The following is an 18,651-nucleotide window of genomic DNA, read 5'->3' on the forward strand; positions in this document are numbered from 1 at the left end:
AAGTACATTTGCATTCCCTACCTCTGAGGGATTGGCCTGAAAGTACTTCAGGAACCTTACCACTATAGGGCGAAGGGAGGTAATATTTGTATTCTTATTGGAATTGGAATGGAGAAACAGCTAAGCTAGGGAGGGAATCCCCTCCCCCAGGTTTCCCAGGTAGGGAGGTCGGAGGAGCAGAAACGACTTCCTCCTTTCTGTCTGTCTGACCTTTTCAGACCCAGTTGGATCTCTGGGTGTGCATAGAAGTAGTGGTATGTCCCTGCTTGTGTTGGACAGTGGCTATCTCCACAAGAGACCTTTGTACTTGCCTGTATCCATACCAAGTCAAAGCCCAAGAAGGATGGGGGCAGGGAAGCAGCCTGGGGAGGGGGGTCCTCAGCCTTCCTTTTCTATCCCTTGGCCCAGACAACAGCTGAGCAGAGGACTTTACATCAGTGGAAGAGCTTTCCCCAGAAAGAGCCCTTCCCCAGTGATGAATTTTTCCCAGACAGCTTCTTGAGTTTCTAGTTCCAGGAGGTGGGCGCCTCCAGGGATTTGCACCCCCTGCATATCAACTAAGCCCAAAAGCTTTGTCAGTTGGAGCTGTGCCCCTCCCAGGAGATGATCTTGGGTAAGCAGCCAGTGCCTGTGTCTTCCCAGACCTTGAATATCTTCTCCAGAGCCCTCTCTCACAAACCCCAACTCCAGGCCATGAATGACTGGGACAGACCCCTGTTTGACTTCAGTTACACTAGCTTGTGTGAGCTGAGGGTACTTAGTGGGCCAAGCTTTCAGGGAGAGGGGGGGGAAGCTGACTAAGGCTGCCCCCCAGGTGTGAACGGGGCACTGCTGCCCTGCATGCTGGCCTGCTTTGTGGCTAACACCCAGGGAGAGTGTTGTTGCTTCCCCTACCTGCCAGGGGCCCTGGTGGCTATGAGGCCTTCCCTGCGAGCTATTCAAGGTATCCAGGTCAGCCAATCCCTTCCCCATGGGTTGCTGTGCCCCCTCCCTGATCTATCCCCATGGAGTCCTAGCTCTGGCCCTGGAGGACCCCAGCCTCTACAGCCTTTGCATTTTTCATGGGTCCTTACCCAATCTAACCTTAATACAATCTCTCATTGCCTTCCCATCCTTATCCCTTTTTATCCCTCATGAGCTCCTCACTCCCAGGGGCCTGCCATGCAAATCTCCATTCTCCATTGGACTTCCATCCAAATGTCCATTGTCCTCTCATGTTCCCCCTTAATGCTGCTCCTATCCCTACAGGCTACATCTCTAGCTACTTTCCTATAAACCCACTCATCCAAATCCCCATCTATTCCCACGGGCCTCTTCTATTGCTGTCCAAACTCATCTCCCATAGGACCCCACATTCCCACAATCCTCTTGTCCCCATCTCCATCTTTTGTTGGCCTTCCAGCTCCATCAGACCTCCCAACTCTCCCTTTTTCTTTTTTTTTTTTTTTTAAGCAATCATGGTTAAGTAACTTGCTCAAGGTTACACGGCCAGGTGTTTCTGGGTGGGTGCTAAGTGTCTGAGCCTGGGATTCGATCTCCAGGTCGTTTTGACACTGGAGCCAGTGCTCTTACTTGCTGTGCTACCTGGCCGCCCCTCCAACTCTCCCTTTTTCAATCTCCATCCTCTTTCCCTCCAGACACATCCTATTCTCAGAAGCCCCTCATCCTCTCTCCCACCCATTTCCTCTCCTCCAGGGATCCATAGCTGAAGACTGGCTGGTCATGTGTTGCTGTCCAATCTGTGGCCTCTGCCAGATGGCACACCAGCAGGATAACTCCACTATCTGAAATAAAGGCAGTTCCCCATCTCAGAAGCCTCTCAAACAATTCTCTAAGGCAATGTGGTCTGAGGATTTGCAAACAAAGAGTAGGGATTCTGTTCCAGGTCTGCAACCCAATATGTATGACCTTGAGCAAGTGCCTGCCCACTCTGGAACTCAGTTTCTCCTATACAACAAGGGGCTGAGCTATATGATCTATGAGGGCTCTTGCCTCTCTAGCCCTCTGACCTCACAGCTCCCCAAGGGCTCTGTCAGCATTCTCATTCCCATGATCCCAGCCCCATACAAAGGCCCTCAGGGCACTCTCAGCCAAGCCTGGAGATCCCAGAAGTGCCTAGGACTTAGCACCACTCTGCCATGACAGGATTCATCAGAAATATCACACTATTGATGGGCACACAATGTGGGGTGTTGGCCAAGGCCACACTCCTACACAGATGGCTGGACTTTATTCTCAGGCTATGTTTTCCCTCTGCCAGGCTCCCAAACTCTCCATCTGCTCTCCTGGGGGGAGCCCCCAGGCAAAGCTGGCAAGGTTGGGCACAGGAGGGGGGCCAGCAGGCTTGGTCTCCATGGCTCTGGCCTCCCTGTTCTGGGTGGGGGCCCTTCACACAGGCTCCATCTGCAACTCCTCCCCATCGGCGGCTGCCTCCAGCTGGTGGAAGGCTGCATGGGACCCGATGACCACCAAAGTGGCTCCTGGAGCCAGAGGGGAGGACAGGAAGGTCAGGGGCTACAGTCCCACTCTACTCACACACACTCCCCTCCTCACTTCCCCAGAACATACTTACCCAAGACCCAGAAGACAGCTGAGCCAGCTCCAGCCAGCCAGAAGAAGGGGAAAGAGATGGCCCCTGCCAAGGCATACTGATGTGCTGGGCTCACCTCTCGGCCTGATGGAGACAGGGACAAGGGATGGGATCTCAAAAGATTCTGCCAACCAAGCCCACCCCAAACACTGTTCACCCCCACCAGAATCACACAATGGGAGAGGCGGAAGCTCTGTGGCCACAATCTAGTCCATACATAAAGGAATTCCTACCATAACCATCTCTACCTGTGCATGCCAAGCTTCCATGGAAGACCTCCTGAGGCAGAAGCCCCTTCCCCTGCACTGCTGCTCACCTCCCTCATAGTCTGCCATCCCTGAGGTCCCTAGGGAACTCCTTTCTCCAAATTTTTCCTTTTATTTTTTTTTTTATTTTTATTCCCCCCCCACCCATGTATTTCAAGGCCCAATTCCATGAGCTCCTCACCAACTCTCTTCCCCCACTTCCCCCAAAGGGATCTCTTTCCTTCTAGAAGTTACATCAAGGTCCATTAGCAATAATCTCTCCTTCCAGGAAGCCTTCCCAGACAGCCCAGGGAGCTCTCTGTCCTTCAAGGCCCAGGTCACAGGGCACCTCCCTCCAGGAAGCCCCCAAAGGCTCCCTCTGAGAACAGATCTCTCAATGAGGGGGATGGGCCCCACAGCCTCCCTGTCCCTTCCACCTCTAAACCTATGCTCAGATAAAAGATGTGGCCTTTCCCCAGGAGAGCTCCTGCTCTGGGGAGGAAGACTGAACAAGAGAACCCCAGAGCCAAAGAAAGTACTGGGCCACATGACACCTCATTTTACAGAAAGCTTGGCCCAGGTCAGAGTTAGTGTCTGAAGCAAGATTTGAACTTGGGTCTTCCTGACTCCGCTTCCAGCACTCCTAGCTGGCATGGGCCTGGGCACAGACAATTAAACAGAGGCCTTAGTTTTCCTCTCTGTGAAAATGGGGGGAATGTTGGCCCTTTACGTGTTCTGAGATTCCAGAGGAAAGGGGCAGCTCAGAGAAGGCCTGTAATGAGCTCCTGACCCAGATGGTTCCTAAGGACCCTTTTGGGCCTCCTGTGATTCCCTGGGGGGGGAGGGAAGTGCCTCTACCACCACCTGTGGTCTAGCACCACCAGTGTGGCCACTGAACACCTGGGACAGTGGATGGGAGACCAGGGTCTTAGAGATTTAGCAAAGGGAGGACAGCCTTCCTGGCCTTATGGCCCAACTGCCTATTTGATCCATGAAGGCCCTGGGTTAAGAGGCAGAGATGGGGTTCAAAACCTGGCACCCTCTCCCTGGGGATGCAGGGGCAGCCTCACCGAAGAGGACCAGCTTGGACTGCAGGCTGCGAAGGTAGAGGATGTAACAGGCTCCAAAGAAGACGGCCAAGGCCACCAAGAGCATGGGGGATGTGAGCCTGTGGGGGCAGGGGGCAGAGACTCAGAGGCTGCCTGGGGACTGTGCCAGAGAAGAGAATCCCAGCCTGGCAGATGGTCAGGGCTCCAGGGCTGAGCTTACAGAGTAGTCGCCAAGGTGGGGAATGGGGGGGGAGGGGCAGGTTTTCATTAAGTTTGCGCCCTTGGGGAGGGGCTCACGCAGTAGTTAGCGCCCCGGGGGGCGGCGAGGTGGGGGGGGGGGGGCGGGTCTCACACGCAGTACAGGATGAGGCCCAGGAAGACGAAGACATAATTGCTTTGGTAATGCTCCACGTTCCGCACCAGGCGCTGGCACAGCTCGCCCAGGTTTCGAGGCCTCGAGAAGCGCCGCTGGTCCAGGAAGGGTCCCCAGGGCCGGATGGTGGCCCGGCGCTGCTCCAGCCACTCCCGGCCAGCTAAGCCCGCCGGCAGCAGCTTGGGCAGCAGAGTCCTGGGGTAGACGAGGAAAGCGGCTTGATAGGGGATAGGGGATAAGGGCCCAGAGTGCAGCAGGAGGTGGGCGGCAAGGCCACCAGAGTCCCGGGGCGGATCTAGAGGGAACTAAGGAAAAAGGATGCCTGAAGGGGCGGAGCTGAGGGATCAGGATGCCTGAGTCCCCCTGCTAGGTGTAGAGAAGGACAAGTTAAGACAGCTGGGTCTCTGATCGGAGTCGGGGGTTCAAGACACTAGGATTCTCCAGGGGGTGGGCCTATGGGTCAGGAAGATGGAATCGTTGGCCCCACGGGGTGGGGTTGGGGATCCGGACTCCTCAGAAGAAGGTAGCTCTAGAGGACAGTGGAGGCTGGGAGTCTGGACGCCAGGGTCCCAGAGAAAAGAGTTTGAAAGGTCAGGATATTGGGTCCTGGGACGCCGAGGTGCCTGGGAGGTGAGAGTGGGGGTCCAAATTCCTAGGTCTTAAAAGTGGGGGGTTGACAGTACTTCCTGGGTCCCAGGGGGTAGGCTGGTTTCTTATAGGGTTGGGGGAGGGGCATGGGACTGGGTATCTGAATTCCTGGGTCCCAGAGCATGGGACGAGGGTCTGGACAACTGGGTAAAAGGGTAGGAGTAGGAAGTTCTGGACTCTTGCAGGGTTGGGGAGAGACCAGGTATCTTAAGTCCTGGAGCGGGGGTCCAGAGTCATGCAGACTTGGGGGATGGACAGGACTGGGTATCTGATTTCCTGGGTCTCGGGGGGTGGGGGTCCTGACTCCTAGGTCTCGGGGGGCGGGGGTTCGGACTCCTGGGTCCTGGGAGGTGGTGGTCCGGACTCCTGGGTCTCGGGGGGTGGGGGTCCTGATTCCTGGGTCCCGGGGGGGGGGGGGCCTGCGGTCCTGGGTCTCGGGGGGCGGGGGTTCGGACTCCTGGTCTCGGGGGATGGGGGTCCTGATTCCTGGGTCCCGGGGGGCGGGGGTTCGGACTCCTGGGTCTCTGGGGGTGGGGGTCCTGATTCCTGAGTCCCGGGAGGCGGTAGTCCTAACTCCTGGGTCCCGGGGGGTGGGGGTCCACGGTTCCAGGTCCCCTCTCACTTGACACTGAGTCCCGGACCCTCCTCCTCCGTCCCGGGGTTAAACAAGTCGCTTCCCGCCGCCATCGTCTCCAGCTGCTCCTATGGCTGCTGCGGGGGGAGAGCAGGAAGAGCCTCGCCGCCTCCTCCGCGACGCCCCCCACCGGGGCGCGCCCCCCTCTCCATCCTCCCGCTCCCCGACCCCACCTAGCTCACCGTCCGCTGCCGCTGCCGCCTCCGGATCCGATGTGGCTGCGGGACTGTTTGTCGTGACCAGGAGGCTGCTGGGAGTCGTAGTCCGAGGTGTAGGATGGGGGCTGTAGTTCTGAGGAGCCGGGCTCTTTCTGCGCCGGGGCCTAGCCTACCCGAGCGGAGAAGCGTGAGAGCAAGGCATCCTGGGAGATGTAGTCCGGAGGCGGGAGGGAATGGTAGGCGCTCTCTCTGCTCCCTAAGGTAGGGCTTTGGGGGAGTCGATCCGGGATAATATGACAGTTGTAGTCCCTGAAGCTGAGGCCGCAGGGCATTGTGGGAGCTGTAGTCCTTAGGCCCAAGAAATGGGCGGTCTTGGGTCATTGGAATTGTGGGAGATGTAGTCCTCCGAACGAGGGTGGTCGGAGAGCTGACCACAGGCTAGTGTGGCGAGGCCCCCATGTGGCAAAGGCTGTCCCCCACGTGTAGCCTGGGTGTGTCTGGGGAATGACTCTAAGGGAGACAGTATAGGCATCCCTAGCGGGGTGAAGCAGGACGGTGGGGCCAGAGGCTGACCATTCTGCCCTCCTCGGAGGGAGGGTAACTGGCTGGACTTCTATCTGCTCCTTCAATCTTGGCATCTAGGAAATGTGATTGGCAGCGTCACTCTCACTTCTGATGACTGTCTTCTTATTGGGGGAGAGCAGCACCCCAAGCTTTCCATACGAGGCTTGATCCCTTTCCCATCAAATGCCAGGTCCACGATGAACACACATCGGACATAGGGCGGAGACCCATTTTTGTGGATAGAAAAACAAATAAGGGAATGTCTACTTAGCAAAATCTATACCAGACAATACAGAATGAAGGAGCTCTGCCATTGGGAGCCCCCTCCCCCTCGTCCTCCTCCTCCTTCTTCTTCCTCCCAAGTTCAAATCCAGCCTCAGACCCTGAACAATTCTGTTCTCATCTGTAAAACAGGAATATAATAGCACCTACCTCCTGGTTATGCTGTTTGGGAAGGTAGCTATAAGAATAAAAGGAGATAATATTTGTAACCCTTAAAGCATATACAAATGCTGGCTGTTAGTATTAAGTGCAGTTGGACGGACCCTCAGCCTTTCTCTGGGGAGAGTGGAAGTCATTGGATTTCAAACTGCAAAGCACAAACTAACTCTTTCATCTTATAAATGGGTAAAGGTGAGGGAGGCCTTTGTTGTTCTTCAGTCATGTCCAACTTTTCATGGCCTCATTTGGGGTCTTCTTGGCAAAGATACTGGACTGCTTCACCATTTCCTTCTCCAGCTCATTTTATAAATGAGGAAGCTAAGTGACCTGCCCTTAGGGTCACACGCCTAGGAAATATCTGGAAGTGTCCAGATCTGAACTCCAAAGGTGAGTCTTCCTGACTCCAGGTCCAACACTCTATCCACTGTCCACGTAGTTGTCCTGGGAGAGGCCTTCTTTGGTTTCCCAGGCCTGCACAGGTGGATGAAGATGACTGTGGCTGACACAGGGTATGCTGTCCTGGGCCACAGGAAATGACTGGAAGCATAATTTCTGGCAATCTGATGTAGATATTGACAAAATAAAAATAACGGAACATTGTGGGAGCTTTAGTGCGGGTCTATAGACAGGGATGTGTGGTGATAAATGTTTAAGAACTGGTTCTGAAAAATGCACTCAGAACACACATTTTACATTAAACTTTACTATTAACATTTTGTTTATCACTTTATTTAGTCTGAACAATCATAAAAACAATAAATCAAACCTTGCTTTGTCGCATTTTCTGATTTTCAAGGTGTAAATATTCATATTGAAAACATAATAATCAGCTCCCGGAGCTCTCATGAGCTGCCCCCAGCATAACCCTGCATGTATATCAGATTGTGGGGCCTGCAATACTTGGGAGCCTCAGTATTCAGGCACTTGATACAATGTTGGGGGGTCACAGGATATGGAATTATAAAAGGGATCTGGTTGGATACCTCATTTTACAATAGAGAAAATGAGGTCCAAAAAGGGAAACTGACTTCTCTTATGGTCACATAAGTCCTGGAGGGTGTCTGGAGGCTAGTGAAAATGTAATCACTTTGGGGGCGGCTAGGTGGCACAGTGGGTAAAGCACCGGCCTTGGAGTCAGGAGGACCCGAGTTTGGTTCTGGCCTCAGACACTTAACACCCACACAAAAAAACTAGCCGTGTAACCTTGGGCAAGTTACTTAAACCCAATTTCTTTGAAACAAAAAAAAAAGAAAGAAAATATGTAAGTATACATTTTGCTATTTGGGATTCTTTGTAACAATAGATGCCAACCTTCCTCTGTGAATGGAAAAAATGAACATTGCTTGTGGTTGAGTACATGATGTGTTTGTAAGAGATGATACATTGGAGCTTTTTCTTCCTAGTGATAGGACCCTTGCTCCATATAGATGAGTTTATAAGAATAATCAGAAAGCGAAGTTGGAAACTCTTGAAAAAAGGGTCTAAATTTTCTTCTACTGAAGACTTTTCTTGGTCTCTCTTCTCTCTCCCCCAACATTCCTTTCCCTCCAGGTGCTAGTGCCTTTCCTGCTGAGATTATCTCCCATTTAGTTTTTACATGTCTTACATGTACCTAGTAAATTGCTTATCTCCACCATTAAAATGTGAGCTTGTTTTTTTCTTTGTCTCCTCAGTCGATTAGTACAGTTGCTGTTTGGGCATGTCTGACTCTTCATGACCCTATTTAGGGTTTTCTTGGCAAAGATACTAGAGTGCCTTTCCATTTCTTTCTCCAGCTCATTTAACAGATGAGGAAACTGAGGCAAACTGGGTTAGATGACTTGCCTAGGGTCACATAACTGGTGAGTGTCTTGGGACCAGATTCAAACTCAGGAAGATGGGTCTTCCTGATTCTAAGCCCCGGGCTCTGTCACTGTGCCACCTAGCCAGCTGCCCATGACTGACCGGCTGACTCTGTTGTTCTCCCTCAAAACTCTTTCCCTAAACAATGGGGTAAAAACTGTTTAAAGGCTATTTGGCCTTACACCCCTAAACTGCTGGGTAAATCTGTTTCAAAGTTGTGATCATGTTTTCAAAGTTGCTATAATGCTCATCTCAGCCCAAATAAAGTTTGTTTTTGATAGTATCCTGGTTTTTATGGACAATAGATTTTTGTCTGAACTGAACTAAAAAATGAAAGCTGGACCTTTTTATCTCCCCACTGGATATCCCATCCAGTCACTGGGATGACTAGGGTCCAGAACATCAAAACCTTACTGATAAGACTTCAGAGAAAGAAAAATTTGTATGTAAGAGATGTTTGTTGACATGTGTCTGCCTTAGAGTTCTGAAAGAAGCCGTTGTCTGACTCAGAGTTCTGAAACAGCAGTTGGTCATTTGCATACGAGAGGCTTTAGAATATTGGATCAAAAGAAACACAGTCTGCTTTAGTTATTTATAGAGCTTTTAGGTTAACAGGGAAATGGGGACACAGGGTATGCTATCAATCAGTCAATAAATATTTGTTAAGTGGAGCTACTATGTGCTAGGAATTGTGCTAAGTGATGGGGAAGCAAAAAGAGACAAAAGACAGTTCCTGCCCTCAAGGAGCTTACAATCTAATGGGGGAGACAACACATATCTACAAAGTAAGCTTTATACAGGATAAATGGGAAATAATCAGCAGAGAGAAGGCACTGGAGTTAAGATGGGTTGGGTAGAGCTCCCTGCAGAATATGGGGTTTTAGTTGGGACTTAAAGCCAGGAGGTGGAGATGAGGAGAGAGATACATCATGCCAGGCATGGGGACCAGAAAGGGGAATGTGCCAGAGCTGAGAGATGGAGAGTCTTTTTAGTGGAATAGCCGAGAGGCCAGTGTCTCTGGATCAAGAGAACGTGGAGGGGAGTAGACTGGGAAAGTAGGAGGCAGCTGGGTTGTGAAGGGCTTTGAATGCCAAGCAGAGGGTTTTGTATGTGATCCTGAAGGCAATAAGGACATGGAAGGTGAGAGGTAAAGATTAGTCAGATGACTCCTAGGTTGTGAGTCTGAAGGGCTGGGACAGTACTGTTGCTGGGACAGTAATAGGGAAAGTGAGGGGGATGGGATAGAGTTTAGGGGGAAAGACACTGAGTACTGTTTTGGACATATTGACTTTAAGATGTCCACTGGATATGCAGTTTGAGATGTCTGAAAGGCAGTTGGAGATTCAAGATTGGAGGTCGGTGGAGAGTCTGGGGCAAGAAAGGTAGATTTGAGAATCATCAGCATAGAGATGGTAATTAAATCCTTGGATCACCTCGTAAGATAGAAATTGAGCATTTGATTACCAACCTTACCCTAAGGTGGGGTCCTTCGTAGAGAGAACCTAGCTGCTAAAGCAAGAAAACTTGGGGGAATGGCAGAGAGGGATGAGAAAGAACCAGTTTCAGAACAGGGTCAGAAAAACAAAACAAAACTGTTATCTCTGACTCCATTACTTGTTGCCAGGCAGATTGGTTGGAAAGCTCTCTATTGCCATCTGCTGCTGAGGAGTAGGAATCATGGGAGAATTCTCTGTGCTTTATCACAATTTGTTGTTAAAAAGAATAGAGTAAGACGAAGGCTACTTCTCCACTTCATTGATGCTCCCAGGTGGAGGAGTAGAACCCTGCAAAGAATAGGAGGCAGAGAGGTTCTCGCCAATGTTTATGTAAAAGGTCTTCGCCTTTCCTTCAGGGGAAGGTATCAACACAGCTTGCACCTGAAAGTGCCGTCCAGCAGAAAACCCAGCTGAGCTGAGGAACAGCTGGGAAGCAGAGAATCAGAGACGCTGCCCGATGGGTTGAGTGGTCTGTCTGAGAAACATTGTGCCTGATGAGCTTCATCTCCTCGACTCAAAGGAAGCATCTGTTTGATCCAGAGCAGGAGATATCAAAGAACTTTTTTTTTTTTTTTTTAAAGCAATCGGGGTTAAGTAACTTGCTCAAGATTACACTGCCAGTTGTTTCTGGGTGTGGTGCTGAGTATCTGAGGCCGGATTTGATCCAGGTCATCCCGACACTGGAGCCGGTGCTCTTACTCGCTGAGCCACCTGGCTGCCCCTTCAAAGACCTTTTACAGAAAGTTCTTGAAATGGAAAGAAGATATCAAAGTGTGCAGTTCCAGAATTGTTAGCATGATCTTGCCATGTGTATCCCCTATAGGTGTGCCTCCCAAGACTCCCAGGAGTTCCTCTGCTCTCCACCTTCACCCCCAGTCTGGGACTACGGGCTTCTATGCAACAAGAGAATCAAATCAGGGCTCAGCCCTAGGGAATATTGTCTCATCTCCAGCTTTCTCAAGACTTCCACTGAAGTCTGCTAATGAAGAGAATATCTGTCAATAAGTCTCGTTTATTGAAGAGAGCTAGGCTGGTACAGGGGATAGAGGGGCTTGTGTGCAATGATAACTTGCAGAGAAGGTGTTAAGCCTGCATTGGTAGAGGGGTAAGGGAGTTTCTTCATTGAGAGTCTCCTATTGAATTGTCAAAGAAAAAAATCCCATAATGTCACATTATTGTTACCATATTGTTACCATAGTAAATACTATATAAATGTTAGCTAGTATTACTATTGTTAAATACAGACATTTCTTCCCCAGAGAGAGATGTCCAAAATAGCAGAGTTCCCTCATGCTGTTAGATATGTCTCTATCCTGGATTTATAGGAATCTTAAATAAGGAAAAGGTCACAAAATGTTAAAATGCAGGTGTTTTGTTTCTTTTTTTGGAGATGGAAGGGTAAACATTCTAGAATAACAGTCACTTAATCATCTATTATAAGCATCTTTTATATGGAGAAAAAAATGCCTAAACCAGCAAATCTCTTCATGCCTCTCAAATATGTCTCTCTCTAAACAAGAAATGCTTGCATTCAGAAAAATATTACATTAATAAAAACAATTCTTTATGTCCAACAAACATATCCAAAACACAGAGTATAATATTAATATTTTTCTTTGACCCAATGACCAGTCCTATCCTCAAACCTTGAATTTTTCTGTGTTTGGTCTATATTATTTTCCTTCCTGGGGAGGGGGGTGGGGGATAACTAATAAATCACAAAATCACTTATTTGTAAAAGTAGGAAGTAACATGGATACAAAAATCTGGTCAATTCCATTTTTTAATTATTTTCTCCAGAACCATTTTAAGTAGTCCTAGCCCATTTGGTAAAAGAAGATTACTAATTTGAGATTGGTATGCCAAGTTTGTGGGAGTGGTACTCTGAGTCACCAGGAATTCTTGAACGTTCGGTTTTTGGAAGTTCTAGATGTATGGTGATAAAGTGGGAGTCACAGAGAATTGTGGGATTTGTAGTTTGTGGTGTTGGAAATGACGAGAGCTGTAGTGCCAGCAAGCACGGCATTCTGGGAATTAGAGTTTCTTTGTGAGAGAGTATTGTGGGAGCAAAATCCCTATGGCTTGAGGCATTGTGGGATCTGTAGTTTCTGAGAGCTATAGTTTCCATGCTATGGAAATAATTGGTTTAGTTGGTTGGTGTCCTTCCTCCTCTAAGAGGACCAAAATGACATCACTCTGCAAGATTCAAGTTTCAGTTTTTTCGACTGTGGCTGATCAGACCAATACAAGCTTGGAATGTTCTACCACAGGTCGGGCACAAATAGTCCATGTGAACATTTGGGCTGGATTCTCTAAATTTGTGCATCTTGCCTTTCTTTTGAGCTATTTCAATTCTGCTTTGCTCATAGAGCACAGCACCCTCTCTGATGTGGGCATGCCATACTGAGCAGTCCCATGCCAGTGTCTCCCATATTATACAATCAATTGATTGTTCTTAAGAGAGATTCTTAGAAAAAGTTCTTAAGAGAGATTTTTTTTTAAATCAGTTATTTTTATTTTTTTCGGTTTTTTTTTTGGGGGGGGGAGAGGGAAGGCAGGGCAATTGGTGTTAAGTGAATTGCCCAAGGTTACACAACTACTAAATGTCTGAGGGTAGATTTGAACTCAGGTCCTTCTGACTCCAGGGCTGTTGCACTATTTATTGCGCCACCTAGCTGCCCTTAACAGAGATTTTGAGAGAGTCCTTATATCCTTCTGATCACTATTGAACACTTGCCCGGTGTGAGTTCTTCATTAAGTAGTCATTTTGGTAAGTATATGTTTTGCATTCGAACAACATGGCCAGTCCATCTTAGCCAGTCCATGTGCTCTCTGAAGCAGATTCTGAATGCTTGGCAATTTAGTTTGAGAAAGGACCTCAGTGTCTTGTCCCCTTATTCCACCAGCTGATCTTCAGAATCTTCCTAAGACAATTCAAATGGAAGTGATTAAGTTTCCTGGCATAGTGCTGGTAGACTGTCCAGGTTTCACAGGCATAGGACAATGAGGTTAGCACAATGGCTCTGTAGACCTTCAGTTTGATAGTCAGTCTTCTCTCTCATACTTTCCTTGGGAGCCTCCCAAATACTGAGCTAGCTCTGGCAATCAACCTCATTATCACTGTGTACATCCATGGAAAGTACACTATCTAGGTAAGTGAACTTATCCACAGCATTCAAAACTTTTCCATTTGCTATAACTAAAGGTTCCAGGTATGGATGGTGTGGTGCTGGCTGATGGAGCGCTGTTGTTTTCTTGGTGTTAATTGTTGGGCCAAAATTAGCCCAAGCAGCAGAAAATTGATCCATACCTTGTTATACCTCAGCTTCAGAGGCTGGGCCTTTTGACTCTTCTACATTCAAATTCCTTGCCCTCTGTCCTATCACCAGTCATGGCTTGCCAACCTCCAAGCTAGGCTTACACCCACCATCTGCAGCCTTTGCTCCTGTTCACATGCTGCTGAATGAAGCAGGAGAAAATCACAAAACTGTGCTGATCTAGTCCTCTACAAATTCACGTAACAATCTCAGCAGGGCTATCACTGCTTCGAGGCAATGCTTTTACACCTCCCTAATCAACTAACCCACTCATCACAGAAGCTACTTGAAATCTTTTCATCCTACAAACCTCCTACAACACACACTCTCCATACCCTATCATCTGAGGATCTTGCCTCATACTTTATAAAAAAACAACTTACTGAGAGCTTCCTCTTCATCTCAGTTCTTCAGATGTCTTCCTCCATCTCTGTCTTCCATGAAGAGGCAGCCACTTTCCTTGTGAAGGCAAACTCCTCTACATGTACCCTGGGTCCCATTCTATCCCCTATCCTCAAGTAGATTGTCCCTCTACCAACTCCACTCTCTCACCAATCTTTATACTCTCCCAGTCTACTGGTTACTTTCCTATTACCTATGAAAATACAGGGATCAAATCCGGGCTCAGATACTTAGTACCACACCCAGAAATAACTGGCCGTGTAACCTTGAGCAAGTTACTTAACCCCGATTGCTTTAAAAAAAAAAAAAAGAGCTGAGCTTAAACCCAGCCTCAGCCATTGACTCAGGACAAGTCATTTAACTTCTGTCTCTTCCAATTTCCTCAACTGTAAAATTGAGATAAAAATAGCACCTACCTCCAGGGTTTTTGTAAGGATCAAATGCAATATTTGTAAAGTGTTTAGTATAGTGTCTGTCACACAGTAGGCACTCAATAAATGTGTCCTTCCTTCCTCCCTCCCTCCCTCCCTCCCTTCCTTCCTTCCTTCCTTCCTTCCTTCCTTCCTCCCTTCCTTCCTCCCTTCCTTCCTCCCTCCCTCCCCCCCCCCTCTTTCCTTCCCTTTCTACCATTTAACTGCTCTTTCTGTCTCTGATTTTCATCCAGTCCATGTCCTCTCACTGTGGGTATTCCACAGGGCTCTGTCCCGGACTCTCTTCTTTTCTTGGAATAGAAAGCAATGAAAACTCCCTCTGTCATACCTGTTTCAGTGGTCTCATCAGCTCCCATGGGTTTAATGGTTATCTCTTTGCTGATGATTCCCAGACCTATGTGTATCTAACCTTAGCCTCTCTCCTGAGCTCAGGTCCTGCATCAGCTGCTTTTTGGATGTTTCACACTGTAGCATCTCAAACTCATTGCCCTCTTACTCACTTTCCTGTTGCTGTGGGGGCATCACCAATCTTCAGTTCCTCGCTTACTCACTCAATTCCTCACCCCACAGATCTAACTGTTGCCAGATCTTGTCGTTCATACCTTTACACGCCTCTAGCGTGCGTCCTCTTCTCTCCATCATCTCATGCATGGACTATAAGAGTAGCCTTACAGGATGAGACTGGCATCTTCCTGACACACTTCTTTCTTCCCACACATGATATGGGAGGTTTTACCAAAGAGAAGATAAAAATGCCTCTGGGACCTGATTTTCCCCTTCTTCCGTGACACAGTTCTTTTAGGGGCATAAACATCCCAGTCATGAGGAGTCTGGGGACTCTCAGTCTTGGCGGTGCCTAAAACCACGAGCCCTATATTTTTGTTGGTGTTCCAGTTGTGTCCCACTCACTGTGACCCCATTTGGGTTTTTTTTGGCAAAGACATTAGAGTGGTTCACCATTCTCTGCTCCAGCTCATTTTACAGATAAGCAACTGAAGCCAACAGGGTTAAGTGACTTACCCAAGGTCACACAGCTAGTATGTGTCTGAGGCCAAATTTGAATCCAGGAAGATGAGTCTTCCTAACTCCAAGCCTAGTGCTCCATCCACTGCACCATCTAATTGCCCTGAATAACTATAGCGTAACTCTTTTTTTTTTTTTTTTGCCTTTTTTGGAGGGGGAAGGGCAATTGGGGTTAAGTGACTTGCCTAAGGTCACATGGCTAGTAAGTGTTAAGTGTCTGAGGCTGGATTTGAACTCAGGTCCTCCTGACTCCAGGGCTGGTACTCTATTCACTGCACCACCTAGCTGCCCTATATAGCCTGATAACTTAAGTTGTACCTGCCAGACTCCTTTTCAGTTGGAGACAAGGGCGGGGGGCACACCCGGAGACAAAAGACACAACTGTATCATTTTTGCAAGTCCTTACTCTCTCAGGATTTTTGGATTAGATGTTCAGTGATTCACAAGAGCCTCATTTCATCCCCTCATCAACTTTAAACTAAGAGGGTGCTAGCATTAGAGCTGCACCTCCAATGGCTTGCTAGTTGGTCTCCCTGCCTTGAGTCTTCTCCCCACTCCAATCCATCCTTCATTGAGCCACTGAAATGATTTTCACAAAGCACGGATTTTACTATGGTCCCCCCTTACTCAATAATCTCCAGTACTTCTATCACTTACAAGATCAAATAAAAATCCTGTTTGATATTCAAAGCCCTTCATAACCTGTCTCAGCCTACTTTGCAATTTTCTTATGCCTTATGTCCCATACCTCTGCCCCATACTTGGAGATCCAGCTACACTAACCATCTTGCTATTCCTCACATTCAACATTCCTTGTCTCCACTCAGTTCCTTTTCACTGACTGTCCATGCCTAGAATGCTCTACTCCTTACCTCTACCACCTGGCTATCCTGATCTCCTTCAAAATGTAGCTCAAATCCTGCCCCCTGTGGGAGAACCAGCCTCACTTTCCCTCTGGGATTATCTTCTGTTTCTATGGAATGTATCATATATGTACTATGTATTTTATATCTTTGTGAATTTTCATCTCTCTCGTTAGAATTTGACCTTCTCAGAGGTGACCCATGTTTCTAACTTTTGTTGTATCCTCAGAACTTAATATAGTGCCTGGAGCATAGTAGGGATTTAATAAATGCTTATTGACTGGTGGAATTTTCCATAGAATACGAAACTATCAGATTTGGACAGCTCTGATTGTTAGGATCTTATTCCTATGTGTGTGAGATATGTGTTCCTATAGTATGAGAACTCCCTACATCAACTATAGATCCAACCCTTCTGTTACTTAGCAGATAAATCTCAGGGAATTGTTCAAGGCAACTCAAGAAATTTGAGTTAAGGTCTTGACCAGGGTCATAATCTAGTAATCTGAGCTCAGGTCTTTCTGACTCAAAGTAGCAGATCCAAAGCACTAGATCATTATTGTTACTAATTGAAATAATAAAATATTAGAAATAATACTAAATATAATAATTATTAATAATAGCTAGACTTTACATAGCACTTGAAGGTTTGCAAAGATCTTTAAAAATATCATCTCATTTGATCCTTTCAGCAACCATGACATTATCATCTCCATTTTTTACGGATGATGAAACTGAGGCAAGTAGGTTAAGGGACTTACCCAAGTTAATACAACTAGTGTCTGAGATTACATCTTCCTTAAGTCCATCATAAATATACCTCCATATAAAGTACAACCATCTTCCTAGTCCTGCTTTCTAAAAGAACAAATAGAACCCTTCTTCCTCATGATAGTCCTTCACATTCTTGGAGACATTAGTTAGGCAGCACAGTTGGGTAAAACTTTGTGCTTTAGTCAGGAGGACCTGAGTTCAAATCCAGCCTAAGATACTTCTAGCTGTTACTTCAAGAACCAGGATAAGAAAACTTTTGCCTTGCTGAGTAGCCTGGAGCAGGATAGGAGTGAGACGATTTCCTCCTTCTCTCATGAAAGTTCAATAACTGGGTACTGAGAAGGACTTTCCTAAAGAGTCATTTGGGAGCATTAATTTGTGATCCTGGCCATGGACTTTTCTGGGCCTTAGGCTTCCTGTCTTCTTTCAAGTCCTACCTTCTACCAGAAACCTCTCCCAATTCCCCTTCTAATGCCTTCTCTCTGTAATTTCTCCTTTATTTCTCCTATATACAATTTGCTTGTACATAGTGGTTTGCATATTGTCTTCCCAATTAGATTGTGAACTCTTTGAGGACAGGGACTGACTTTTTACCTTAGCATCCCCAGTGCTTAGCATAGCAATGTATCAGGCACCTTAGTAAATGTTTACTGACTGACTCATGGAGTTGGACTAATTGGACTTTTAGGTCTTTTCCAGTCCTAGAACTATCCTTGGTCCTGAACTAAAGTTGGCCTTGGGAGAATTGAGCACAGAACATAGGGTATGTTGAGTTGAAGACAGGAACATGATGCAAATCTTACTTCCTATATAATTTCTATATTGATAAATGTATTACAATCTGCATATGAATAAGTGATCCTTTTAGGCTGTATGAAATTGGGAAGATTAAAACCTCAATGGAATGGGGACATATTTGAGTTTTGAGTTAAACAAATAATGAGTTATTGTTGGGTGGAAGGTCCCAGGACCCCATTAATTTCTTACCTTGACCACCAGGCAAGACAAGGCAGGTCATCTGACATGTAGCCTTCTCTTCTCCACTCCAGCTTTCTGTCACTCACTCAGGGATTGAGAATCAAATCACTATTACCATTTCTTCTATGAAGGTCATAAGCAACCTATGTGTCCACTCAAAATCCCTGTAATTCAGCCTAGGCTCAACTCCCTTTCCTAGCCAACTCTCCTTCCTCCTCATAGTAATAGCTAATATTTATATCACATACTTTAAGTTTTGCAAATCACTTTGCAAACCTTGTTTGGTCCGGTCCTCACAATAACCCTGGGAGATCGGTGCTATCATTTGCCCCATTTTACAGATGAGAAAATGGAGGCAAAGAGAGGTTAAAGGACTCACCCAGTGTCATGCAGCTAGTAAGTGTCCAAGACTGGACTTGAACTTGATTGCTCCTGACTCCAGGTCCAGCTCTCTATTCACTCCTCCTATCAACTCCTCTCCTGTGTCCTTTTCCTTCTCTGCTCTTCTATTGGGAACTCCTATTCTATCATGAACCATTTGTATTGAATGAATGAATTCTTTTTAAACAGCATTTATTAGGCTCTTACTATGTATAAATAGTCAATCAATAAACTGGATGCATGGCCAGAAAAAGAGACTGAGGTGGGAGGGGCAGGGGAGTAAGATAGATGGGAAGAGAACCAGGAGAGAAGGAATTGTGCTAAGCACGGGGGATATAAGTAGAAAATAGGAGACAGTCTGTTCTCAAGGAGCTCATATTCTCAAGGGACAGAAAACACATAGAGGAAATTTCAATTGCAAGTCAGATAGAAAGGACTAGTG

At 47.2% G+C, this 18,651-nt stretch overlaps 1 protein-coding gene across 3 annotated transcripts; it reads right to left on the reverse strand.

Annotated features, from left to right (window-relative positions):
- Positions 1–2,107: 2,107 nt before the first annotated feature.
- RABAC1 (Rab acceptor 1) lies at positions 2,108–5,861 on the reverse strand. Of its 3 annotated transcripts, XM_069088933.1 has the most exons (6): positions 5,722–5,861; positions 5,528–5,616; positions 4,237–4,452; positions 3,906–4,003; positions 2,573–2,674; positions 2,169–2,480 (listed from the first exon to the last, which is right to left on the reverse strand). In XM_069088933.1, exons 2-6 carry the CDS (start codon positions 5,590–5,592, stop codon positions 2,389–2,391), a joined length of 573 nt encoding a protein of 190 aa, XP_068945034.1. In that variant the 5' UTR covers positions 5,593–5,616; positions 5,722–5,861; the 3' UTR covers positions 2,169–2,388. The 3 variants fall into 3 exon arrangements, with proteins under 3 accessions (XP_068945032.1, XP_068945033.1, XP_068945034.1); XM_069088931.1 differs by lacking the exon at positions 3,906–4,003 and having other exon boundaries at positions 2,108–2,480; XM_069088932.1 differs by lacking the exon at positions 3,906–4,003 and having other exon boundaries at positions 2,108–2,480; positions 5,713–5,839.
- Between the last annotated feature and the right edge of the window lie 12,790 nt (positions 5,862–18,651).

The sequence above is a fragment of the Petaurus breviceps genome, unplaced genomic scaffold, assembly GCF_028583685.1.
Source record: "Petaurus breviceps papuanus isolate PSGF00001 unplaced genomic scaffold, PetGlider_PUasm1.0 185, whole genome shotgun sequence".
NCBI lineage: Eukaryota > Metazoa > Chordata > Mammalia > Diprotodontia > Petauridae > Petaurus > Petaurus breviceps.